The 24,489-nt window shown below is 45.4% G+C and overlaps 3 protein-coding genes and 1 long non-coding RNA gene across 11 annotated transcripts in view; 1 reads left to right on the top strand and 3 right to left on the bottom strand.

Annotated features, from left to right (window-relative positions):
* Positions 1 to 4,600, bottom strand: part of BAG4 (BAG cochaperone 4) — a 45,947-nt gene extending 41,347 nt beyond the window's left edge. For 2 of the 5 annotated variants that reach the window (XM_081795608.1, XM_081795607.1), the window contains exons 1-2: positions 2,000 to 2,314; positions 950 to 1,083 (exon numbers count right to left, since the gene is read on the bottom strand). The gene's annotated coding sequence lies outside the window, so the exon portion shown is untranslated. Of the gene's footprint in view, positions 1 to 949; positions 1,084 to 1,220; positions 1,420 to 1,999; positions 2,315 to 3,252; positions 3,366 to 3,601 lie in introns of those variants that run through there. The other 3 variants (XM_081795610.1, XM_081795609.1, XM_081795611.1) reach the window with 3 other exon arrangements.
* A 3,535-nt stretch (positions 4,601 to 8,135) lies between these two features.
* STAR (steroidogenic acute regulatory protein) lies at positions 8,136 to 13,292 on the top strand. Its single transcript, XM_060653580.3, has 7 exons — positions 8,136 to 8,360; positions 9,715 to 9,828; positions 10,157 to 10,284; positions 10,923 to 11,081; positions 11,217 to 11,401; positions 11,971 to 12,064; positions 12,559 to 13,292. The coding sequence occupies exons 1-7, from the start codon at positions 8,297 to 8,299 to the stop codon at positions 12,670 to 12,672; spliced, it is 858 nt and encodes a 285-aa protein (XP_060509563.1). The 5' UTR covers positions 8,136 to 8,296; the 3' UTR covers positions 12,673 to 13,292.
* On the bottom strand, positions 10,719 to 12,582 carry LOC144616116 (uncharacterized). Its single transcript, XR_013555065.1, has 2 exons — positions 12,123 to 12,582; positions 10,719 to 11,219 (listed from the first exon to the last, which is right to left on the bottom strand). It is a non-coding gene; the product is annotated as an uncharacterized LOC144616116 (long non-coding RNA).
* Positions 13,293 to 15,782: 2,490 nt separating the features above from the next.
* The window catches only part of ASH2L (ASH2 like, histone lysine methyltransferase complex subunit), a 31,352-nt gene continuing 22,645 nt past the window's right edge, over positions 15,783 to 24,489 (bottom strand). For 3 of the 4 annotated variants that reach the window (XM_060653573.3, XM_060653574.3, XM_060653576.3), the window contains 6 exons: positions 23,691 to 23,858; positions 23,200 to 23,393; positions 18,819 to 18,911; positions 17,428 to 17,526; positions 16,612 to 16,671; positions 15,783 to 16,517 (listed from right to left, as the gene is read on the bottom strand). In XM_060653573.3, the coding sequence (XP_060509556.1) occupies positions 16,410 to 16,517; positions 16,612 to 16,671; positions 17,428 to 17,526; positions 18,819 to 18,911; positions 23,200 to 23,393; positions 23,691 to 23,858 (722 nt within the window). In that variant the 3' untranslated portion in view covers positions 15,783 to 16,409. The remainder of the gene's footprint in view (positions 16,518 to 16,611; positions 16,672 to 17,427; positions 17,527 to 18,818; positions 18,912 to 23,199; positions 23,394 to 23,690; positions 23,859 to 24,489) is intronic. The other variant, XM_060653575.3, reaches the window with a different exon arrangement.

Raw genomic sequence — 24,489 nt, 5'->3', positions numbered from 1 at the left:
CATGGTGCTGATTGTACAGGGAGTGTAACAGACCGTGTTTTGAGAGTGCAGTGTAGTGTGATGGGCAGCGTACTGAACTAGGAGTTCAAACACACTGGCTGGTAACTCTGTTCTCTCTGCTAATCTCTCTGACTCCGTTTTTGTTTTTTTGTTTTTTTTTTTTAATTTTTTTTTAACGTTTATTTATTTTTGAGACAGAGAGAGACAGAGCATGAACGGGGGAGGGTCAGAGAGAGGGAGACACAGAATCCGAAACAGGCTCCAGGCTCTGAGCTGTCAGCACAGAGCCCGACATGGGGCTTGAACTCACGGACTGCGAGATCATGACCTGAGCCGAAGTCGGCCACTTAACCGACTGAGCCACCCAGGCACCCCTGACTCCATTTTTTTTAAATGTGGAATTACTCCAGATAATTTCCTTTTTGTAGTCTGTTGAGCAAAGAACTTTTCCTTAGATATTTGTATCCAATCCCTATGTCTGAATTATTGACAGTATTAAATATACTTAACGTTTTACAGGTTCAGGTATTTTTAAAACTGCCCCAGATATCTGTAAACCATTTGACTGCTGAGCTATGCATCATTGGATTGATTTTAAAGTAGATAATTTGTTTTTTGGTTTTTGTTTTCTTTTTAATATTTATTTTTGAGGAGGGTACAAGTAGGGGAGGGGCAAAAGAAGGGGGACAGAGAATCTGAAGCGGACTCTGCTGACAGGCTGACAAGCAGCAAGACTGATGTGGGGCTCGAACTCAAGAATAGCAAGATCGTGACCTGAGCTGAAGTCTGACGCTCAGCCGACTGAGCCACCCAGGTGCCCCCTTAAAGTAGATAATTTGTGAAGAAACTATTGCAGGTAATGATTTATCTAGTGTTTTGCCTCTAATCTTACTGTTTAATAACCAGAATTTGTTATTAACACAGAAAGGGGAAAAAAAACATCACCAACCTTTGAAAAACCTGTGTATCTCTACAAGAATTACAGCATCTTTTTCTGAGCACCACTGCATCAGAACATCAGACACCTTCAAGAAATTGGGATTCACTAGGTTTTCTTGTTTTTTCGGCCTCCTTCAAACAATTCTGAATGCAGTATGAGAAAAAGGGACTTAATTTCCACAATAGAATTTCCCGGCCTTAGCAAGTTTTGATCATTGCTTTCTGACCTTTTGTCACACAAGCAGCAGCTAAGAGTTTGACCCAAAGGATGAAACAACTACCTGCTTCCTTCCTTGGTCTCCAGGCTGCTCGGCGCAATGGCTCGCCCTCAGCTCTGCCCAGCCCAGCCTTTTTGCAGATACTGAAATCTGGTGCTTTTTCTCCTGGACCATTGCTAGCCCTCTCTTCCATTATTAGATTTTGGAATCAACCTCAGTTCACACTTTTCTATTATCTTTAATACTTTCTTCCAGTAGGGGTTTCCATGAGGCTGCCTTCTAGGGAGACAAGGATAATCTACCAAAGCTCCTTTCCTGTCCATCTTTATTCTGATGACATTGAGTACAGCAGCGTATCTCTTTCCCAGCTGTTCTTTTTCCCTTTCCTTGGCCCTTGACCTTATATTGCGTACTCTTAGCTAATTTAAACCACAGTATCTGCTCCCCTCCCCTGGCTGTGATAAACTAACAGGTCCTGGATATTTAGTAAAGCCAGATAGTCTCACACTGTTCATTGTGCAGGGCTTTTCAGGGAAACCCTGTCAGCATGAACCCAGAGGTATTACATGGGTGAAGATGGCTGAAAGTGGTCTCATTTTGCTCCCAAGAGTATAGGGCTGTCAGGCTCAGGCAGAGTGCGGTACAGACAGCAGATGCACCAGGCAAGCTGTAGCCTCAGAGCCATACGTGAGATTCATAGCACTGCCCAGGTCAGGGAACCAATCCCAGGAACTACCTTACAAGAAAATACTAGAGGAGAAGCTATTAACAAACATTTCCACACCCCCATTCTCCCCCAAAAGAAGTTCTATGTATGTACATATTTGTGGGGCATTTTTCACCTTTCCAAAGGCATGTTACCAGATGAGCTCCATCCAACTTCCTTTCTCATTAGAAGCCAGGGTTCTCAGGTAGAAAGAAGGCATCCTGGTTGCAGATGTTAACAGGCCGATGCTCTCGTGCGGAAACAATCCTGCAGCTTTAAGCTACAACTGACACCCTGCTCATAATGAAGGAAAGTAGCAAGAGAGTCTAGTCTGAGCTGTCACCTTGGAGTTATTGTGAGCTGAGCAGAGTGTCATCTGTGATAAAAGGTCACATGCGCACATGCTCTACCAATGCTGCTGATTCCTAAGGGTGACCCCCCAACCTGTTAGAACTACAGTTGACGAGGGGCACCTGGGTGGCTCAGTCGGTTAGGCATCTGACTTCGGCTCAAGTCATGATCTCATGGTTTGTGCGTTCGAGTCCCGCGTCGGGCTCTGTGCTGACAGCTCAGAGCCTGGAGCCTCTTCATATTCTGTGTCTTTCTCTCTCTCTCTCTGCCCCTCCCCTGCTCACACTCTGTCTCTCTCTCTCTCTCTCAAAAATAAATAAACATTTTTTAAAAATTAAAAAAAAAAAAACTACAGTTGACCCTTGAACAATGCAGGGGTTAGGGACCCCAGCCTCCCCACACACACACTCAGTCATAAATCCCCGTGTAACTCTTGACTCTCCACAAATTTAACTGCTGACAGCCTACTGTTGCCCAGAAGCCCTACCAATAACATAAACACCACGTATTCTGTATGTTCTATGTATTATGTACTGGATTCTTATAAGAAAGGCCAGAGAAAATGTTACTAAGAAGATCATAAGAGGGGCGCCTGGGTGGCTCAGTCGGTTGAGCGGCCGACTTCGGCTCAGGTCATGATCTTGCAGTCCGTGAGTTCGAGCCCCGCGTCAGGCTCTGTGCTGACAGCTCAGAGCCTGGAGCCTGTTTCAGATTCTGTGTCTCCCTCTCTCTGACCCTCCCCCGTTCACGCTCTGTCTCTCTCTGTCTCAAAAATAAATAAACATTAAAAAAAAAAAGATCATAAGAGAAAATACATTTACCATCCTGTACCACATGTATCTATTTATCAAAATATCCACGTATACATGTACCTGCGCAGTTCAAACAGCTGCTGTTCTAGGGTCAACTGTTCATTAAATCCAGGAGAGGTCAGGTTTTTGCCCATGAGACTGAACATGTGGACAGCTGGAGCCAATGAACAACCAGCAGGAGTGATTAGTAGAGACCCTTACACTGAATATGGAGATGTGCTCTTACCTTAGACTACAGCCCTCCAAGTGTGAAGAGTGAAGAGAACTGATGTAAAAATGTCTGGAAGAGCATCCCAGGGAAACATGAGGTTGCAGGTAGGGGACGACGCGTCAAGGTTGCTGGAAGGAAAGAACATACTCTTCTTTCAGCCTGTCTTCTTCCCAACTGCCATGCCCCACCCCCATCTTTCATATCACCCTCCAGCAGCTCCCAGATAAGAGCAAGAGACTGCTTGGTGGACGCTTGCTTTTACCAACTAAGCAGGTCTTGTATCCAGTTAAGTGATCCAAAATCAAAAGTAATTTTTCCTATCCCATCCCTTGATCTCCTAGCCTGAAAGAATTAGAAAACCAACCCTAGGAAATGGAGGCTGGCTGTTTACTCATCTGGGTGGGTGCACTTCGTTAGGACTCCCCTACCTCTCTGCTTCTCCGGTTCTGCCTGGGGTCTCTGGAAGTAGAAAATAAAATCAAGTTCTTCTTTTATTTTCTCCTATCTCTCTTCACCACTTTGCCTCTTTTTCCCCTTTTTGTACCCATTCCCCTTTTTAAAAGAAAAAAATTTTCCCCCTAATTCCAGCCACTCAATAGTGGTTGCTGTCACTTGGCTAAACCCAGGGGTAGAAAATGGCCTCAACTGTGGCTGCTCTGGGCAGCCAGCTAGCCCCTAGCAAGGACAAAAAGAAGAGCGAGGGTTCAGTGCTGAGTGTATTTCAAGGTCAGATATTCAGATGGCCTGGGGATTTATCTCTAAGACCAGATTTTTTGCTGTATCGTTTACATACAGTAAAATCCCCTCTTTCAATGTACACAGTCCTAGGAGTCTTAACAACCGCATATAGTTATGTACCCAATACTCCTGGCCCTTTGAATTTAACTGCTCCCTCCTTTCCAGCCCCTGGCAGCCAGCCACTGGTCTATCTGTTGTTGCTATAGTTATGTTGGCAACTCATTCAAAATTTTCTTAAAATAGTGTACAGGTAAAAAAAATCTGGAAGGTTAAATTTATCCCACCCACCTTCAGTTTGCTCTTCTGGATTAAGCTATTCCAAAAGGCAGAAAGCTTTGTTTTCTGTGCCCAAATCCCTGGGCAAGGTGACCTAAAGTCTGGCTCACCTGTAGGGGAGATGGAGAGTAAAAGGGAAACAAGGGACCAAATAGAACTTAATAGTTGGCCCTGGTTTTCAGAGAGAAACTTGAGATTTTAAAAGGTTAAGCTGTAGGGGTGCCTGGGTGGCTCAGTTGGTTGAGCATCTGACTCTTGGTTTCGGCTCAGGTCATGATCTCACGATTCATGGGATCGAACACTCTGCGCTGACAGACAAAAGCAAGACTCCTTGGGATTCTCTCTCTCTCTCTGCCCCTCCCCTGCCTGTGCTCCCTCTCCCTCTCTCAAAATAAATAAATAAGCTTAAAAAAAAAAAAAAAGGTTAAGCTGTATAACAAAGCACAGACTAGATTGTCTGGTTTTGCATACCGGCATCTTCATAACTGTCTAAGTTTGGTCAAGCTGCTTACCTCAGTGCCTCGATTTCCTCATCTGGAAAATAGGTATGACTATAGTAACAACCTCTTGGGTGGTGGTTGTAAGAATAAAGTAAGTTAATATGGGTAAAGAGCTTAGAACAGTGCCTGGAACAGAAAGAGTGCTCAGCGTCAGCTACTATAATCCGCTCAATACCTGATATGTGCTGGATTCTTGGGATAGATGCCATACCCTCGATGAACTGATACTTAGCAGTCTCCTTTGTACACATAAGGATACCTTGTGAGGCACCTGGGTGGCTCAGTCAGTGAAAAGTCTGACTTCGGCTCAAGTCATGATCTCTCAGATTGTGAGTTCAAGCCCCGCATCAGGCCCTGTGCTGACAGCTCAGAGCCTGGAGCCTGCTTTGGATTCTGTGTCTCCCTCTTCTCTCTGCCCCTCCCCTACTTGTACTCTGTCTCTCTCTCTGTCTCTCAAAAATAAATAAATATTTTTTTAAAAAAGAAATAAAATTGATTCCTCTTTCATTTAAAAACAAGAATCAAATAAGGATACCTTGTGAAATACCAGTGACCGACTTGAATTAAGGAATTAAGTACTGACTATACCCATAATTACCTCAAGTCCAACAAGTCAAGTTTGCATTAACTTTCTGCTTCCCTCTCACAGTGGCGCCTATGGAGGAAAACACCACATTTTTTCAATACTGAATAAGCATTTACCCTATAAGCAGCCCGGGGTTTGTCCTCACTTCCAGGCTGATCACCCTTAAGAAGTAGAAGAAAATCAGTATTTATTGAGAATTTACAAAGTACCAGACTCTATGCTTTCTAATCATTCATTAAACATTGATTCAAGATCTCGTCATTATCTAGTACTGTGCTAAGTGCTGGGGATTCAAGAACCTGCAAAAGAGCCAAATTCTCCTAGAGTTTACAGGTCCTTATGGAGCTTACAGACATGTAAAAAGGGGGGGCCTGCACGTGTGGGGACAGGAGGTACATGAAAAATCTCTGTACCTTCCTCTCAATTTTGCTGTGAAGCGAAAAGTACTCAAATAACTTTAAAAAGGTGTATGTGGGGGAGAATGGTCTTACTGATACTGTGCTACACGTTTACCAAGAGGGCCCAAAGGAAAAAGTATTGAATTCTAGTTAAAGAGCAGAGTGAGTGGGGCCCAAGGGGGATCTTTGAGGGGAGGTGATGCTGTGAGCTACCCGGCCATGAAGGTGTGCACAGGGCAGGCCCCTGAGGAACTTGCTGAGCCCTGCCGGAGAAGACAGCCAGGGTGCGAAGCTGGAGGGCCCAGAGATTGGGCTAAGAAGTCTGGACTTACTCTGTGGCCTCCTGACGTATCACCTGATTTCAGCTGGGTCACACCCAGGAAGAGAAAAAGAAACATATCCCCATTTCACAGATCAGCGAGTCCGGATGGAAGTAGTGAGTGGCTCGCAATCACGAAGCGAGAGGCAGGCCTGGGACCGAGAGTAGGACACCTGTGCTTTCCCCACTGCAGCCCCCAGGCTCCCCACCTGACCACCGGCTGCACAGTGGACTCTCAGCAAGGGGGCATTGAAGGAATGAACAGAGTCCTCTCTTCTCCAGGCCCTGCCTCTCTCCCTGGCCTGCTGTGTCCACCTGGTCTCCTTCCTTGGGGGCTCTGCCCTCCTCAAATAGCAAAGCCAGACACAGACAACTCCTAGAGCCAGAGGTAATTCCAGACCTGTCCCCCCACCTTACTGCTCAGAGGGACAGTGAGAGTTAACTAGTCATTCGTCCTGGAAAGGATGAGGGAGGATAAAGGGCCTTGGCCTTGGGGGAGGCCACCAGCACCCCTCCCTGAGTCAGTGGCAGCTTCTGACATCAGCAACAGCTGTGTGCCTCAGTCCCGAAGTCTCCCCCCCACCCCCAGCTGCACCCTCTCACAGTGGCTATAACTCTCCACAGGATGGCAACAGCAGGGCCTTGAACATTTTCTGCACCGCCCGTCCATAATAAGCCCCTCCCCACTCCCCACCACCTCCACTGAGGTGCACATGTGCATGAGGGCTCACGTGTACAGGCAGAGAGGAGAAGCCTGGGTACCTGGTGTCCGACTTCTACCGCATGCCCTCTGCACCTCCTCTTTCCAGCCTGTGAAAGGTTAAGTCCCCCTCAACCCCTCACCCAGGCCAGAGATGAACCTGAGGCCAAGGCCCATCCCTTTGGTGTTGTCTTCCCCAGGACTCCACAGGGGCTGGAAACGAAGCCTACAGGCACGTTTCCTAAGCCAAAGACATAGCTACGCCCCCACCCCACCCCCCCTGTGGCCCTGCAACTGTTCGCCCAACAGAGAAGCACCAGCCTGCTCTGTGCCCCGCCTCGAGCTGAGTGTGGGGGCGGGGGGGGATGCGGGGAAGGGGACATGCCTCAAGGAGAAACAGGCCCACAGAAGAGACAAGCCAACACATACCAACAGTTATACAAAAGGGGACCTGAGATGATGAGCCCTCTTGGGGTAGTGACAGGGTGTGCTTCAGAGGAACAAACCATTCCAGAAGGTTGAGGTGGTCAAGGAAGGTTTCCCAGGGGAAGAGGGCCCACAGTGGGCCTCGAGAAATGGGCCTCCAGGCAGCCACCGCTCGGAGAGGAGCCCAGGACAAGGGCCTCTGGATTACTGGACCCTTCCCACTCTCCATGAGGAGTTGACAGGGCAGGTGTGGGACCCTGTTCTGTAGGGGCTCCGGGTACTGGGCCAACCTGAACAGGTCCTGTCCCCTTCATCTTTCTGTAGTGAGGAACCCAGCAAGAGCCAGTGGGGACCGCCACTGCTCCCCACTTTTCAGGCCTTCCCTGCCTCCGGACAGCAGTGCTAGGACACAGAACTCTCTCACACAGAAGGCCCTGGGCCAGAGGCAAAGCCAGTGTGCTTCTCTCGCCCCCAATACTCTGGCCAGGTGAATCTGGCTTGAAAGCAACCTCAAGTTCAACCTTAAAGGGAAAAGACTTCATCCCAGACCAGGGCAGGGGTTCTCAAAGAGTAGCATGCAGTTCACAGGATACCTGCACGGCAACCCGGGCATTCTAGCCTCAATTCTAGACCGGGTTAGATCTAGAGTTTCTGAGGCCAAGGGCCGGAAATCTGCATTTCACATGCTCTTTGAAAACCACAGTTGGATGGTGTACGCTTTCTTCTAAACCGCCTTGACCTCAGCTGCTGCTTTTTCTCCCCGCTCCATCCGCTGGAGTCTGGCACCAACCTCCCTGCTCCTTTCTGTGCACCCGCCTCCCCCTCCCCACTCCCCGCAAATGGCCAAAGCCATGGCGTGAGGCAATCCCTCTGCCCTTGACCCTTTCCTTTGCATAGCGAGTGATGGCTTTTTTATCTCCTGATGATGAAGTACAGCCTTCAGCTGGGGGGCATTTAAGACACGGGACATGCAGCTGGGCGCAGCCACAGCCGCAGGACCCAGAGGCAGACCTTGACGGCTGGGGAAGGAGGGAAGAAGCCACCCTCGAGAGCAGAGGCCACAACAGCAGTGGCAGCAGCACCGCTACCCTGCCTGTCCCCCGCTGCCTGGAAACAATGCTCCTAGCGACGTTCAAGCTGTGCGCTGGTAGCTCCTATAGACACGTTCGCAACATGAAGGGTGAGTTCTGGGGCGAGGGGCTGGCCGCGTGGAGGCCATGTGGTTACTGGGACAGTGTGGGGGGGGGGTGGTGGTGGCCACTCCACGCTCATCTCACTTGCGCCTCTTGTTGGGTGAATGTGAGCGAATCTCTCACCTTCTGGGACCTCCCTTTTCCCACCTGAATGGTTGGCCTGGATACGAAGACGCTTCCGTCTCTTCTGGATTCTGTCACTTGTGCTGTCCTCTCTGGGGCACCAATCTTTCTTGAACTTTGCCTGGATTGGCACTAAGGGTACCAAGAGAGCCACAGCCACAGTGGCAGAGGTGGGAGTGAGCCTTGACGCCAGCGAGCAGTGTTGGCAGGCCTGAGACATCATGGGCAGGGAAGAGAGGAGAAAAAAAAGAAAGTGGGGAAGGCCCCGAAGAGCAAGGCAGAGAGAGGAAGTGGGTGCAGCAGGAAGTCGTGTTCCCATCCTACAAGGAGGAAGCAGAACCAGGTACCGAAGTCTGGTTTGGTAGAGCTAATCAGGACCCAGGGCCATCCTAGTCAGTCCCCTGCAGTCACTGAGGGGTACACAAACCAATCTAAAGTCCTTTCCAATTACCCTGGGTTGAACAGGCTTCCGTTTATTTTATTTTTTTAAGTTTATTTTGAGAGAGAGAGAGAGAGAACATGCAAGCAGTGGAGAGGCAGAGAGAGAGAGAGAGAGAGAGAGAGAGAGAGAGAATGAATCCCAAGCAGGCCCTGCACTGTCAGCGTGGATCCCAATGCAGGGCTTAAACTCACAAACTGTGAGATCATGACCTGAGCCAAAACCCAAACTGGACTGAACCACCCACCCAGGCGCCCCTGGGTTCTGTTTAGAAGGAAGCCGTGCTTAGAAGACCCGGCCCAGCAGTAGGGCTGTTCCACCAGATCAACAAGATCCCTTGCTCAGACCCCAGTGGCACGCAGAGCAGTTACTCATGCGAAGGACCCCAGCTGCTGACAGCTACACAGACCTCAAGGGCTGGGGGTCTTGAATTCTCCTTCCACAGCCAGGATTTTTCTGCTTGTTTGAACAGAGCTTCTTTCCCTTTCAAGAAGGAAACTGCAGCACGTTCTGGTGCAGCCCCTGCCTCCAGGCAGCACCAGGCCTGGCCAGCCCAGATGGAAGACCGACTCTGGGCCCAAAGGCAGCCTGGCACAGAGTGACAGCACTGGGTGGAGGTGGCCTGGCTCTCATTCAGACCCCACCAGGGATCTGTGTTCCTGTGCAAGTTACCTCTCCCTCCATGCGTTTCCTCCTCTGTGGCAAAACGAAGGGGTGGAACCATCTCGCTCTAAGGGGATTCCTCTGTTCTACGCAACAATATTCTCTCCTCTCTGCAGGGCTGAGGCACCAAGCCGTGCTGGCCATCGGCCAGGAGCTGAACCGGAGGGCACTAGGGGGCCCGACCCCGGGTGCATGGATTAACCAGGCTCAGCGTCGGAGTTCTCTGCTTGGTGAGTGCTGACGCTTCTGGGCTTGTGCCAGTGGCAGGAGCTTGTGTACATTGCTCTGTGCACGACCCACCTCCCCCTAACTAGCCCTCAGCTGGCCTTTTTCACTTTGAGGGGGTGGGACTGGGGTGCAAGGCTCTGCAGACCCCCTGTCGGCTGTAGCTGTGTGTCTAACTTCACCTGCAGGCCGGACCCTATGACTTTGGCCTTGGCTCTTCAGAGGAAAGAGCAGATCCAGACTCAAAGGATGGAAGCACGGGTGGCAGGTGGGGGCGGGGGATAGGCTAAGGAAATGGAAGCAAGCTCGGTCTCTCCTGGGCTGTGTATCCAGGTTCTCAGCTGGAAGACACTCTCTACAGTGACCAGGAGCTGGCCTATATCCAGCAGGGAGAGGAGGCCATGCAGAAGGCCCTGGGCATCCTCAGCAGCCGGGAGGGCTGGAAGAAGGAGAACCAGCAGGTGAGGGTGGGCCTGGAACCCCCGTGCCTCACTGTTCCATTGCCATCCTCAAGGCCATTCTCACAATTCCCGCCTCACGCAGCAAGTGGTTTTAACTTACATGCTGCCTAGTGTCCAGAGTTCAAGTAAACCCTCTCCTTCTCCCAAGTTCTGAGTTAGCAGACACTAGTTTGGGAGTCAGGAAATCCGGGATCGAGGCCCAGCAGTGCCCTAAGGGTCTCTACATCTTTCTGGTGTAAAATGAGGACTGAAAACATCCTTAAGATCCCACCCAATACTGTGTGTACGTAATGAGCTGGTTGTAGACCAGACTTTCCCGCTTCCAGTTTTGTTTTGCTCAGGAAATTTGAGCTTCTGAGGTCAGGTAGGGGGACCTTTTCAGTTGGACCTACCCACATTTACCACCAAGAAAAAAGGGTCCAGAAGCAGGCAGGTCACTGCTCAAGGTTTCAGCAGATGTATGAGGCTCATGGCGGGAAAGATGACCAACTGTCTTAGAAGAAGTAATTTTAGGCTTCCTCATGCTTAGAGTTCTTTGTGCTGTTCCCCTTCCTGCCTTGCCTGTCCTTGTCATATTCCTGCCTAGGAATATTTTTCTGTAAACTTTATCCTGAAGCTCCTTTTTTTCTCCCTGACAGGCAAATGGGGACACAGTACTGAGTAAAGTGGTCCCAGATATGGGCAAGGTGTTCCGGTTGGAGGTGGTGGTGGACCAGCCCATGGAGAGGCTTTATGAAGAGCTTGTGGAGCACATGGAAGCGATGGGAGAGTGGAACCCGAACGTCAAGGAGATTAAGGTGAGGAGAGTCCAGGTGTGGGTGGCAGGAACCCATGGGAGCCCAGTCTGAAAGGTGTGCCAAAAAGGTTGCAAGCTGTGGGTGGTGCCTTAGCCCCAGCACTGGCTAATGATCTGGCTCCCCGTGGCCCGGTAGGTCCTGCAGAAGATTGGAAAAGATACAGTCATCACCCACGAGTTGGCTGCAGAATCAGCAGGAAACCTCGTGGGGCCCCGGGACTTCGTGAGTGTGCGCTGCACTAAGCGCCGAGGCTCCACCTGCGTGCTGGCTGGCACGGCCACATGTTTCGGTGAGATGCCCGAGCAGAAAGGCATCATCAGGTAATACTGGCAGTCGCCCAAAACCTCTCTTCCCTCACGCAGGCTTGTGGGCACGTGCCCGGCAAGGGTGTGATGAATCCTCGGCTCCAAGAAACCAGTCCTTGGTCCCTACCTTCAACTGTCTTTTGCACAGGAATATGGAGGAAGACAAGTTCGGCCCTAACCAACCTTCCTAGAAAGTTTAAGAACCTTAATAACTTTCTAAAACATGAGGTAGGGCTGAGGTTTAGCTGGTACGCTCAGGTCTGGCCATCCTGGCGACTGAAATGCAAGCCATACTGCTTAGAACACAGCTGCTGTTTGTGAGGGGCCGCACCCATCACCCGGGACCCTTTCCCTGGCATCCGGCAACTCACAGGGACCACATGGGGCCTTCAGGCTCCAGCCCCAACCAGCATGTGTTCCGGTGAGCTGGTAACCAGGCCAACTGTTAAGTTTATCACCCTTGACAAAATAGTTCTGAGACTTAGAAAAGACAAGGTACCAGAGAAGTGCGGCTCGTATACCTGGTCAGCATAAAAAGAGCATTCTGCCTTGTCCTCCTGACTGGACTGCTCTCCATTTGCCAGAGGAGAGCATGGTCCCACTTGCATGGTGCTCCGTCCCCTGGCTGGAAGTCCCTCGAAGACCAAACTCACGTGGCTGCTCAGTATTGACCTCAAGGTGAGGGGCACAAGAGGTGGCTAGTGGGTAGGGGGTGGGGAGAAAAACTGACTCTTACCCTCCCACGTGATCCTGCAAGAACAGGAAAAACCCTCCTCCATTTTGAGAGACAGACTGTTGGGAGAAGGACGAGGCTTGAGTATTGGCCTGCTATTCCATCATCTCCACAGACTACAATAGCTCCCTTTTACCTCATATCAAATTTCAACTCTGTAGTTGCCCGTTTGGAAAGAAGGAAACTTAGGCCCCCAAAGATATGGTTGCTAGCTCAGGGTCACACAATTGACCTTTGTCTTGACACAATTGCCTGTTCTTACATGGTCATGACACAGCAGGGCAGTAGGGCAGTCCTCCCGGGTCAACTCCAAGGTCACACCTATAAACAGAGCTGGAAGACCAAGCCCCAAGCAATCCATGTTTGTGACAGGGTACAGAGGTGTCTACAGGGGAACATCACCCACAAGGTGGCCAAATTCTTCTATCTTCTACTCTAGGGATGGCTGCCAAAGACGATCATCAACCAGGTCTTATCACAGACCCAGGTGGACTTTGCCAACCACCTGCGCAAGCACCTGGAGTCCAGCCCCGCTCCTGACGCCAGGTGTTAAGGACCAGCCTGCTGCTTCCAACTGTTTCTAGCGCACTGGCTCGCATGCCCTTCAGAGAGATCCCTGCTAGAAGCCTGAAAGTCTGTTTAAGCTCTTCATCCGGGGACTGTGGAATGGGCTGGAGTATATTTAGGATGCTGGGACTGGCAAAATTTTAGGACCAAGAAAATGGGGACAGAGCTTTTAAGAGAAAGAGATTTCTAACTCTATTCAATGATTAGCTCTGAAATGAAGGTTAAGGGCTCCAAAATATTTGTAAAACTTCCTTCTGGGCCCTTACACATCTATTTAAAAACATCTTTATAAAATGCTACTAGCTGACACAGGGTGCAGAGGGTATAAGTACAAGGACTGGGACCTCATACTTTAGGGGCTCAAGAGCTCCATTCCCCGCAGGCAGTGTGTGGGGGGTCTTACAAAAGGGACTCCAGCAACCCTCTGCTCCTCTACCAAACAGGTAGAGAGCTGCACCAAAGACCAAGTAACTCCCCACAGCAGATGCGTTCTAGAAATGTAGTCTAAGTTTTCTTGATTGAAAAAGATACGCAACTAATTAAACTAGTTACCCTATTTCTTCCATGGGCACCAGTCAGAATAAAGAGTTGTAACTAAGACGCAAACTTCAGTCTGTACCTGTTTAAAAATTCTACTCTTAAAAAAAAAAATCATTCTAGTAAATAGCAACTTCATGCTAAAGGAGTCCTGGACAAAGATTTTAATTAAACTAGATCCCCGAGCTCATTAAAAGGAAAAACTACTGGGGACGTAGGTCACTCAATTATTTAGAATCTGCTGCCAGAATCTTTCATAAGTACTTAATTTCCACAATAAGCACAAGCCTAATTCCATTTTTTAAAGTTTATTTAGAGAGAGAGAGCAGGAGTGGCAGAGAATCCCAAGCAGGCTCAGCGCAGAGCCTGATGTAGGGCTCAAACTCACGAACCCCAAGATCATGACCTGAGCTGGAATCAATAGTCGGATGCTTACCGACAGAACCACCCAGGTGCTCCAAGCCTAAATCAATTCTTAAAAGAACTCTAGAACTGGTAGCTGACAGGCATTGCAAGATGAAGGTGATGACTGAGGATTTTTATTTATGTAATTAAAAGATAGGATGGTACCAAATGAAGAAAATTAATGATATTACTAAGATAAACAAAAACAAATTTTATTATTTTCCCTTCTGTGAATGTTGACACCTAACAAGGGAACTGAATCTGTAAGGTTTACTTATTTATTCTGAGAGAGAGAGAGAAAGAGAGAGAGAGAGAGACAGACAGACAGACAGGGGCAGAGAGAGAGAGAGGGAGACTCCCAAGCCGGTTCCACACTGTCAGGGCAGAGCCTGACACTGGCCTCGAACTCACAAACTGCAAGATCATGACCTGAACTGAAGTTGAACACTTTACCTACCGAGCCACCCATGTGCCTTGGAAACTGAATCTTCAGTTCACTCAATTACATCTGCTTCCAGCTTGGCTCAGGGCTGCCAATTTCACGGCTTTTAACAGGTCACTGTTTTACTATTTTGAGAGAAGGCCAAAAGAGGGAATATGGTGAGAGCAAATTCCCCTTTCAAGATTCAGAGAATTTATGCTTTCAAAATATAGATTGGGGTGGGATTACTTTGCTAAGAAGTGCGAGTAGGATGAAAAGCCAGCCATTACCACTTGAAACTTTTCCATTCTAGTTATAACAGCACTGATGATTTAAACCGTCCAGAAACAGAGCCCCGGCTTGTTAACTAAACAGGTTAGCAGTCATGGGAATGCTCATATTTATGGAGGTACTGAAATTTTATATCTGGTAGAAGTGTTTCTTCTTATTTATTCTTATCTCATAGAGTAGTCTATTTTTTAGCACAGACCAAATTATTATTTACCAGGGAGCCTCAGAGCTGTAGAAAGTATTTCTAGAACAGACTATCCTCCACCCCCAGCTAAGTAAGGGAAAATGACCATCTAAAGATGTGTAAAGTGATACACACTGATTTCAAAAAAGAGCAGGCTGGAAGCAAGGAAATGGGCTTTCTTGCTGCATACCACCGTTTGGAGCTCAGTTAAAACTTGCCTTCTCCAAACCGTGCAACTGTGTCTTTGAGGGGACTGGGAGCCACTTCCCCACTTGTTTAATTTTATGTTGGAATAAAGTAAGTGGTCAGTGATGATATGCTCACTGACACCATTTTATAGAGGACTCCATGGAGAGTGGGTATTCTGTGAGTCCTTCAAATGAACCTTCTCAAAACACACACACACACACACACACACACACACTTTTGAATATGAAATATAAATAGGCAACATCATAATTTCTGTAACCTGATTTATGAAGATCCAATGTACAGAAATTTTATCAAATGGAGAGTGGGTGTACAAGTAATAAAATACGTGGTAATTTATGTTACAAAGAATTTACCTCCAGCTTCCTCTACAGAACACTACCCTCATTCTCTTAGAGTTCTTCAAACTCTGATGGTCCAGCTTTATGACCAAGTCTGCCCTCTAAGACCGGCCACGAATGAATGGGTGTCCAGCGGTGACAGGCTGAGCCTTCAGCCTACAATCACACTGATTGTTAGGTTTCCTGTTAAGAGATGTGGAATGGCCAAAATAGCCTGGATGGTTCATTAGGAGACAAATCTATTAGTCAAAGCTACCAAGTTAAGGTACCTATAGTCACATGAAATTTGGGAAATTCCTGGGAGGCTGCGTTGTCACTGATGTATTAAAAAGGGGGACAGGGAAGCCATAAGGGAGCTCAAGGGAAGGCTCGTTCTTACATTCCAGTTTTTAGTATTCTGAATCGTCACGTACTTGGAAGGAAGGTAAGTAAGGCAAGAAAACAACGTGCACACATTAGCATACACGTTCAAAGGGAAATGCTGGTGGGACACCATTAACCCTTTTAAACTCTTGTTCATCTCTTTGAGGTGACTTCCACTGGAGAAAAAGGGTGGCTGAGCTGGCTAGAGAGGATGGAAGCAGGAGAAGAGGGGTTGGGATAGAGTCAGAAACCCGCCTCCCTCCCACTGTGCTCTTCCTCACTGCCCACATCGCTACCCCTGTCACCAAGAGGAACCCACCCCGAAAGGGAAGCAGAGTGCCACACACACTTGAAGACAGGTTTTATTTGGGAAGAGTTTCTAATTGTTAAAGCTGCAAGCAAGTTCTTTTTACAATTACAGTTCTAGAGACCTAGTAGTTTCAGAGACCCCAGTGTTCAAAAATATTTCAAAAGGAATAAAAACCCATACCAAAAGGAAAGACCTTTTAGATCTGGAATGTACAGCCACTGATTTCAGCTGTTCTCAGAAACAGGCCTACTACTTCCTTGGAAATCGATGGGATGGAGTCAATGCCACAAAAGGAGAGGTCTTTAAATAAGTCAGTGCCTTAGACGAGATTATTCACTCCTTAGAAAATACAATAAGGTAACTAGTCCTGGTCGGAGGGATACGTGGTACAGCACCAGTTTCACAGGGGGCGCAAAGGATCCTGGGGTCAGCAGCTGTTGGCATATGGCACACAAAATAGAAGCAGTCACCAGAAGTGGGGAGAGTGTTGAAAAGCAGGGAGTCTCCCAGTCTCACCCACACTTTTAATTTGCTAACAGCACAGGCTGTGTCCTACGGTATCTTTGGGAGAATGTTTGCAACAGTTCAAAAAACAAAAACAGGCCTCCCTCCCCAATTTATTCCCCAGCAAGTCCATGTCTGCAAAGAAAGAGGGACCTGGTCACGGTTCCCATGGAGGACTCCGCCTCCCATCCACTTCTGTTTCCACATGATATAAGACATCAGCCAGAGTATGTTCTACCACAGCGCCCCAGCCCATGTCACTCATCTGTGGGAGGAACAAGAAACAGAAAGGAGGTGATCAGAATAACTGTGGCAAGAAGGAGCAGAGATACTGAGGATGCACTGTGAATGTTACTCACGGGGCGGTAAGTGAGATCCTTTGGAGGATACTTGAAGCACGGTCCAAAGTTAATGGAAACCTGGGATAGATCAATTCAAGCAGACAGGAGAAAACAGAGGAAAATAGTGAAAAAAAGCTTAATGTGACCTGGGAACTTTTTATTTTTAAATGTAGCTATGATATTCAGGGTATAAGTGGAACTAATGATATAGATTACCAGTGCTAAAAGTGGTCAACACCCTAATGTCCATCAAAAATTAGGTAAATAAAATAGACTTTTGTTGATTTCTGTTTATTACCTGAAGATTTCCTTATCTTACTCCAGTGGTGGTTACTGACAGACTAAAAGTATATGTAAATTTCCAGATATTACCTTTTCAAATCACTTAAAACAGACAACAAAAAAACCCCACAATAGGATCTGATGATAGTCCCCTTCATAGTACCCTTCATAATACTTACCGTGTTAAAAAAAAGATTGGTATAAGCAACACTTACTAACCAATGATGGTGGGTTATCATGACATATAACACCAAGCTGACTTCTGCATGCATATACTTCACATCCTTTACATTGAACAATGACATTTACCGTACAGCACATTCAAAGTCAAAGTATGGAGCACACTAGTTGCACAATCTTTTAACTATCCAAGCAAATACTTCCTAAGACACCCAACTGTTTTTGGAACAAACAGTAACAACAGGAACGCATTCCCATCTCACTCTTAGGCTACTCAGATTTCTTTCTAGAATTCACATCAATGGTCATCCATCACAACCATTCACCTATTTCCCTCAAGTTCTATTCACAGGACGAACAGACGATACATACCGTGCAACTCTTATACAGTGAGATGGCCGGAAAGTAAACCCCTTCAAAAATATCTTTGTAGGCCACACCTTGATTGACACCGTTTTTATAAAATATTATCTGAAACAAAAACGACGGTTTTACTTCAGAATTTAACAACAGAACAAGCAAACTGAAGAACTCCCTTGGAGAACCCTTTACAAGCACTGCCACCACGCTGGTAATGATGTCTTCTCAGAAGAGCATACAGCTGGTGTAATAACGTCTTCTTACATTTTTAGGGCGTATTTACATGCACCAATCTAGCTGATCTTCAGCTTTTTCAGAGCATATTTATATGCACCATGTAAATGGTGGTCTTTAGGTTTATTTGCTTCGGAATTCCTACATTACCTGTACCAAAGCATTCTTTCTATTATTCGTTATACTATCTGTATAAAAAACAAACTGGTCTTCTGCCGATTCCTCAGAACCGTACCTACTTAAGCTTATTTATTTGATCCCTTCCCTTGCATCAGATTCTCACTTCTGCATTTCTACTTTGAAAATCTCTTCAGATCCTCTAAGTTTCTGAATCCTCATTTTCTTTGTCCTTTCTGTCTGGAAATTACTCTGAATATCCTCTCTTAATCACTACATATGGACTTCAGAAAAGACCCCCTTTTCTCAAGTAACTTTCTCTGCCTGTTCTTCCCAGCAAGAGCTGTCTTCTCCTGGGCTGGATTTTCTGGCTGTATCATCCTAGGTCCATTAACTGTTTCCCTTTACTATTTTCTCCCCTAAAAACAACTGGAAGCCTACTTTATTTTCTCCTACATTAGCTTCTATTACTGTCCTAGACAGCGATCACAGCATTTTTAGGGAACAGTGTTTCCAGCTCAAAATTTTCTTCCACCCCTTCTCCTATTTTGGGCCAGACTGTATTTATGGTACGACTTTGGCCAACAACCTTGGAAAGGGGAAGTAGAGAAAGTTCTAGAGGAACTAACTAAGCCATTACAGCTCCTGCTGCCTCTGGGTCACAGAGCAAGGTCCCCTCCTCTTCTATTCAGTGTTCCTCCCTCTGTACTTGATACTTCCTGAGCAGAAGAAATATCTCTGCCTTGCTTCCTCAATCGCATATGGATTTCCTTATTAGGCTGCTGCTTTTACCCTTTGCACTGGAGACTGTCCCTAGAAGAACACCGATCATCTCTCTGAAAGTGGGATGGTGACACAGGAAGAGCGATCTGGTCCCACAATCACAGCAGGCAGGAGAGGGAGCTTGCTCTGTGGCTGGCGAGCTCTCATAGCACATACCCCTTCAGTCCTCTTTGGGCCTCACTTTCCTCACTTTTATAATTAGGAGCCTGGTCCCAATCTTCAAAGTTTTCTAGTTCTGACATTTTTATGATCATGACTCACCGACTCACCTCACTATGGGGGGTCTGCTTTAGGCTCTTCTCTGCTTTATCCACAAAGTCTTTTTCCTCAAAATACAAATAACTCTTGAACTTTATCAAAGCCTTGAAAACCAAGAAAGAAGGAAAGGGAAAAAAAGGGAACATTGAAGCATCAGCTACATCATCATGAAATTTAAAAAAAAAAAAAAAAAAAAAAAAGGCAATTTCAGACAAGTAGCACTGAGTCCTTGTGTTTTGCAACAGAAATTAAAAATCTGTGCAGGGTTAGCTTTGCTAGATTTTAAACAACTATGTGCTTCTTAAAAAATACCAGATGGCACATACTTGCTAAACATTTTCAAAAAAAGACATTTTCTAAGATTTGTGAGGAAATACATACACATATGTATATACTTTCATCACAACAAAAATACCCATTAAGTTAAAAATAATTCAGTTTTTTTTCCCCCTCGGTAATCTCAGTGAAAGAAATGACAACCTTACTGGGCCTAAAATCTCCTATTCTATAAAAACATTTTTTTTAGGGCCAATTCCTTCCCTCCTAGTTCCCTACCTGCTTCTCCTATAGGTGGGCCTCTGGGTCACCCCCTCCTTGCTGGTTCCCAAGAGCCTAACTATTCACTCCCAGGGAAATATATGACATTAACTTTTAAAAATTTTAATCTCTAGCACATACATATATTAAGCATAGTAAAAAAAAAATTCAAGAGATATACAAGAACATGAAATTTCTCTACCTCTCCCCATGTCCCTCAACACTTAGTTTCTCTTTGCCAAAAGGGATCTCTGCTCCAGTGGCCTTGTATCCTTCCAGAATGTCTAGGCATATATTATTATCTTCAAAATTAAAATCAAACAAAAAACCCCACATCAGACAAAAACACAAAGAAGCAAAAAGGACTGATACTACCCAATTTAAAGACTGACTCTAAAACTACAATAATTAAGACAGTGTGGTACTGGCATAAAGATCAACAAATAGATCAATGGACTAGAAAGCCCAAAAGCTAAACGTCTGCATTCTACTTATAAAACCATCTGATTCAGGGCACCTGGGTGGCTCAGTTGGTTAAGTGACTGACTTTGGCTCAAGTGATGATCTCACAGTTCATGGGTTTGAGCCCCACATCAGGCTCTGTGCTGACAGCTCAGAGCCTGGAGCCTGCTTCAGATTCTGCCCTCCCTCTCTCTCTGCCCCCCCCACCCCCCACTCACACTCTGATCTCTGTCTCTGTCTCAAAAATAAACAAACATTAAAAAATTAAAAAAAAAAAAAGGGCAAAGCAAGACCCCAAAAAGTCATCTGATTTTCACAAAGGGCACCAAAGAATTGAGAGAAAAAATTTTCAAAAACTGATGCCCATATGAGGCACCTGGGTGGCTCAGTCGGTTGGGCGTCCAACTTCGGCTCAGGTCATGATCTCATGGTTCTCATGAACTCATGATGTGGGTTTGAGCCCCACATCAGCCTCTGTGTGGACAGCTCAGAGCCTGGAGCCTGCTTCAGTTTGTGTCTCTCTCTCTGTCCCTCCTCTGTTTGCTCTCTCTCAAAAATAAATAAGAAAATTTAAAAAAAATTTAAAAAAAACCACACCCATCCATGTGGAAAAAAATTAAGCTTCATCTCTACTTTACACCATATACAAAAAGTAATTCGTGGTGAATCAAAGATCTAAATGTAAAAGCTAAAACCATGTTTTCAAGGGAAAACATGGACTATCTTCATGAGTGGGGAGTAGGCAAAGAATTGTTAACTTATAGAAAGCAATAGAACTATAAAAAAAATTTGACAGATTTCATAAAAATTAAAAATGTCAGTTCATCAGAAGACACCATTAAGAAAATGAATAAACAAGTCACAGACTAGGAGAAAAAAATTTTTTAAAAAGTCATTTTTTGTAATGTGTATTCGTTCTTGAGAGAGAGTGAGCAGGGGAGGGGCAGAGGGAAAAGGGGACAGAGGATTGATCTGAAGTGGGCTCTGTGCTGACAGCAGCGAGCTGGATATGGGGCTCAAACTCAGGAACCGTGAGATCATGACCTGAGCTGACGTTGGATGCTCAACTGACTGAGCCACCCAGGAGCCCCCAAAAATAATTTTTAACCAAGGACCGTAATCCAGAATATATTTAAAAAAACTCCACAACTCTATAAAAAAAGATAAACAACCTGATTCTTTTTAAAAAGGCAAAATATTTGAAAAGAAACTTTACAAAAGAAAATAGATGAATGGCTAGTAGCACATGACAACCTGCTCACCAGCATTAGTCATCAAAGAAATGCTAATTTAAACCATAATGGGACACTATACTAGGCACCCATCAAAATGGCTACAATTAAGTTGGCAAACAACAAATGGTGACAAGGATGTGAAGCAACTAAAATGACCTTACATCACAGGTGGGAATGGAAAGTCTGTCAATTTCTTCTAAAACTAAATCTATAACTACCCTTTGACCCAAAGAAATGAAAACATGTTTACAAAGACATTTGTACAAGAATGTACATCGCAACTTAGTTCATAATAGCCCCAAACTTGAAACAGTCCAAGTGTCCATCAATAGGAAAATGGAACCATACAATCCAGTAATCCCATTACTGGATATTTTCAAAAGATACATGAACACTTATATTTAGTGAAGCATTATTTACAATAGCCAAATTATGGAAGTAACCCAAGTATCCATCTATAGATGAATGGATAAAGGAGATATGGTATATACATACAATGGGATATTAGTCATAAAAAATAAAATCCTGCCATTTGCAACAACATGGATGGATCTAGAGGGTATAATGCTAAGTGAAAGTAATCAGTCAGAGAAAGACAAATACCGTATGATTTCACTCATATGTGGAATCTAAGACACAAAACAAATGAACAAAGAAGAAAAGAGACAAACACAAAAAAAGACTCTTAACTCTAGAGAACTGGTGGTTACCAGAGGTGGGGGTGGGGGAGGAATGTGTGAAATATGTGAAGGGGGAAAACAAAAAATAAAAAAACAAAAAAAAGGAACATGTGAAGGGGATTAAGAGTATACTTATCATGATGAGCACTAAATAATATATTGAATTTTTCTTTCTTTTTTTTTTTTTTTAAGTTTATTTATTTATTTTGAGACAGAAAAAGTGTGGGCAAACTAGGGAGGGGCAGAGAGAGAGGGAGAAAGAGAGAATCCCAGGTAGGCTCCGCAGGGTCAGTGCAGAGCCTGACGTGGGGCTCAAACCCATGAGCCACGAGATCATGACCTGAGCTGAAGTCGGACACTTAACTGACTGAGCCACCCAGGCTCCCCTGTATGGAATTTTTTAATTACTATATTACACACTTAAAACAAATGTAACACTGTATGCTAATTATAATGGAATTTAAAAATTTTCTAAAAATAGGAAAATGGATAATTATATGTCAACTATAATCAATAAACCTAGAAAAAATGGGAAAATAGATAATGCCCCTTCCTCACATGCTCTCTCTCACAAAATAAACATTTAAAACAACAATCACAAAAAATCCCAAAACCCTAAAGATTATGTACTGCATGGTTCCATTTATAAAATAAGTTTAAGAACAAACAAAACTAATGGAATAGAATTATGATAGGGAAAAACATTTCAAGAATGGTTGGCTCTGTAGGGATGGCAGTTGGGACTGACTGGGAAAGAGCATGAGGGAACTTCTTGGGGTGATAAGATTCTAGTGTCTCCTTAGGGGTTTGGGCCAAACTCAAAACTCAGTGAATATACATTTAAAACTTATACATTTCATTTTATGTAAATTTTGTATCAAAATAAATAAATAAATAAAGGTTGAACTCTAGCTAATGATATGTATCTTGTACTTGGGCGCAGGTGATGTATACATATTTTTAAAGTTCATTTATTTTGAGAGAGAGCATGCACGCACACACACAAGCATGTGTGAGTGGGGGAGGGGCAGAGAGAGAGAATCCCAAGCAGGCTCCACACTCAGCATAGAGCCCACAAACTGTGAGATCATGACCTGAGCTGAAATCAAGAACTGGATGTTTAACTGACTGAGGCACCCAGGCGCCCCCTCCCCCCTCCCCCCCGCTGGTGAGGTATGTTGATGGCTGTAATATTTTCTGAAGTGCATTAAAACAAGATGGATGGATGGATGGATGGATGGATGGATGGAAGAATGAACAGATAACAGGTTAAGGTAGAATCTAGGTGATTGGTATTTGGACACAGACTTTAAAATTCTTTCAACTTTGTTACATCTAAAAACTTTCAAAATGAAATCTTGGAAGAAAGTGTGAATGCTAGGTCAGCATTACAAGAGAACACTCAGGCCACAGGTGCAGGAATATGTTGGTTGCCACAGGTCTTCAAACCCAGGAATCTCTCAGGGATACAAACTCACCTTATCTTTATAAGTATCGGGCAGTGACTTGGCTGTCTCTGTATCTTCAGGAAGATTGATATAGAATCCCAGGACGTCTCCCTGTCCATAGCCAGAAGAGTAGTGTTTGCCAATTGACTGGTGGAATTTGGTTCCCTTTTTGCTCCTCCACGAATAGCTAAATTTATCATAACCTAAGGGAGCTTGGAGGTTACCTGTCCCAATAAAGAGATGTACAGGAAGTCACAAGATTGCAAATTGACTCTGGTTTGCTAAAAGAAAAATTTCTACTCCTTTTCACTGTATCTTTTGGTCGGTTTTGCAAAATTCCTGACAAACTATTTCTCACAAGTAAAGAGTTATAAAAATATTTCTAGGAAATGCAAACCACCTTATCCTTTAGGAAGTGAATTTTATGCCCATAATCCAATAAGCCAAAAAGCCATAAAGCACAACCACATGGTCTATACCTTTCCGCCTGCTGTGATGTCCTCATGATCGCTCCCACTCACCTAAGGGCTGGGACCAACCCAGTCTGGCAGCAGTGTCAGGCGGCATCTCATCCACTGTAATTTCAAAGTACCAGGCACCCTTCCGTACCCCATGAGAAGCCCGGACCATGGAGTAGCCCTTCTCTCCAACCACAGTCAGCCGGTCATCAGAGATCTTTAACTGGGGCGCTGCAGTGTGGAGATGGAAACAAAGGCCTGCATCTTACTGGAGGCACTTAGAGACGATTGCCACAAAAACCGGAGTCTCCTACACTCCAGTGAAACAAAGTAAAAAATCAGAAATACCAGATCAGGGCTCTCAAGTTCAGGAGGTTCAAAATCTCAACATTAAGATACGGCCGAAGGAGAGAGGAAGAAAACGGAAGTTAAGTGGTCAGATAACCTAGTTTCTATTAAACGTGATATTTGAGATAACAGGTTAAGAGTTAATTATGCTGTCTATTCCTTAAAATATAACAAACCAACTGTAATGTGCTTGGATCCTGATTTGTATAAACCACACCCCTTTTTAAAAATAATATGTATTAATTTTTGAGAGACAGAGAGAGACAGAGCCGGAGCAGGGGAGGGGCAGAGAGAGAGGGAGACATACAATCTGAAGCAGGCTCTACGCTCTGACCTGTCAGCACAGAGCCCAAAGTGGGGCTCGAACCATGAACTGTTAGATCATGATCTGAGCAGAAGTCAGACACTTAAATGACTGAGCCATTCAGGCGCCCCCTTCCGCCCTTTTTTTTTTTTTTTTTTTTTTAAAGTAAGTTTTAGGCCCAGCATGGGATTGAACTCATGACCCTGGAAC

Source organism: Panthera onca, chromosome B1 (genome assembly GCF_046562875.1).
Source record: "Panthera onca isolate mPanOnc1 chromosome B1, mPanOnc1 haplotype 2, whole genome shotgun sequence".
NCBI classification, from domain to species: Eukaryota; Metazoa; Chordata; class Mammalia; order Carnivora; family Felidae; genus Panthera; species Panthera onca.
Note: the sequence above shows the minus strand (reverse complement) of the source record. Positions and strands in the feature narration are given on the sequence as shown.

Coding starts and splice junctions, on each gene's coding strand:
- STAR (XM_060653580.3), top strand. CDS start 8,297: ATGCTCCTAGCGACGTTCAAGCTGTGCGCTGGTAGCTCCTATAGACAC. Junction 9,829..10,156: donor GCGTCGGAGTTCTCTGCTTG/GTGAGTGCTGAC, acceptor CTGTGTATCCAG/GTTCTCAGCTGGAAGACACT. Junction 11,402..11,970: donor GAGCAGAAAGGCATCATCAG/GTAATACTGGCA, acceptor TCCATTTGCCAG/AGGAGAGCATGGTCCCACTT.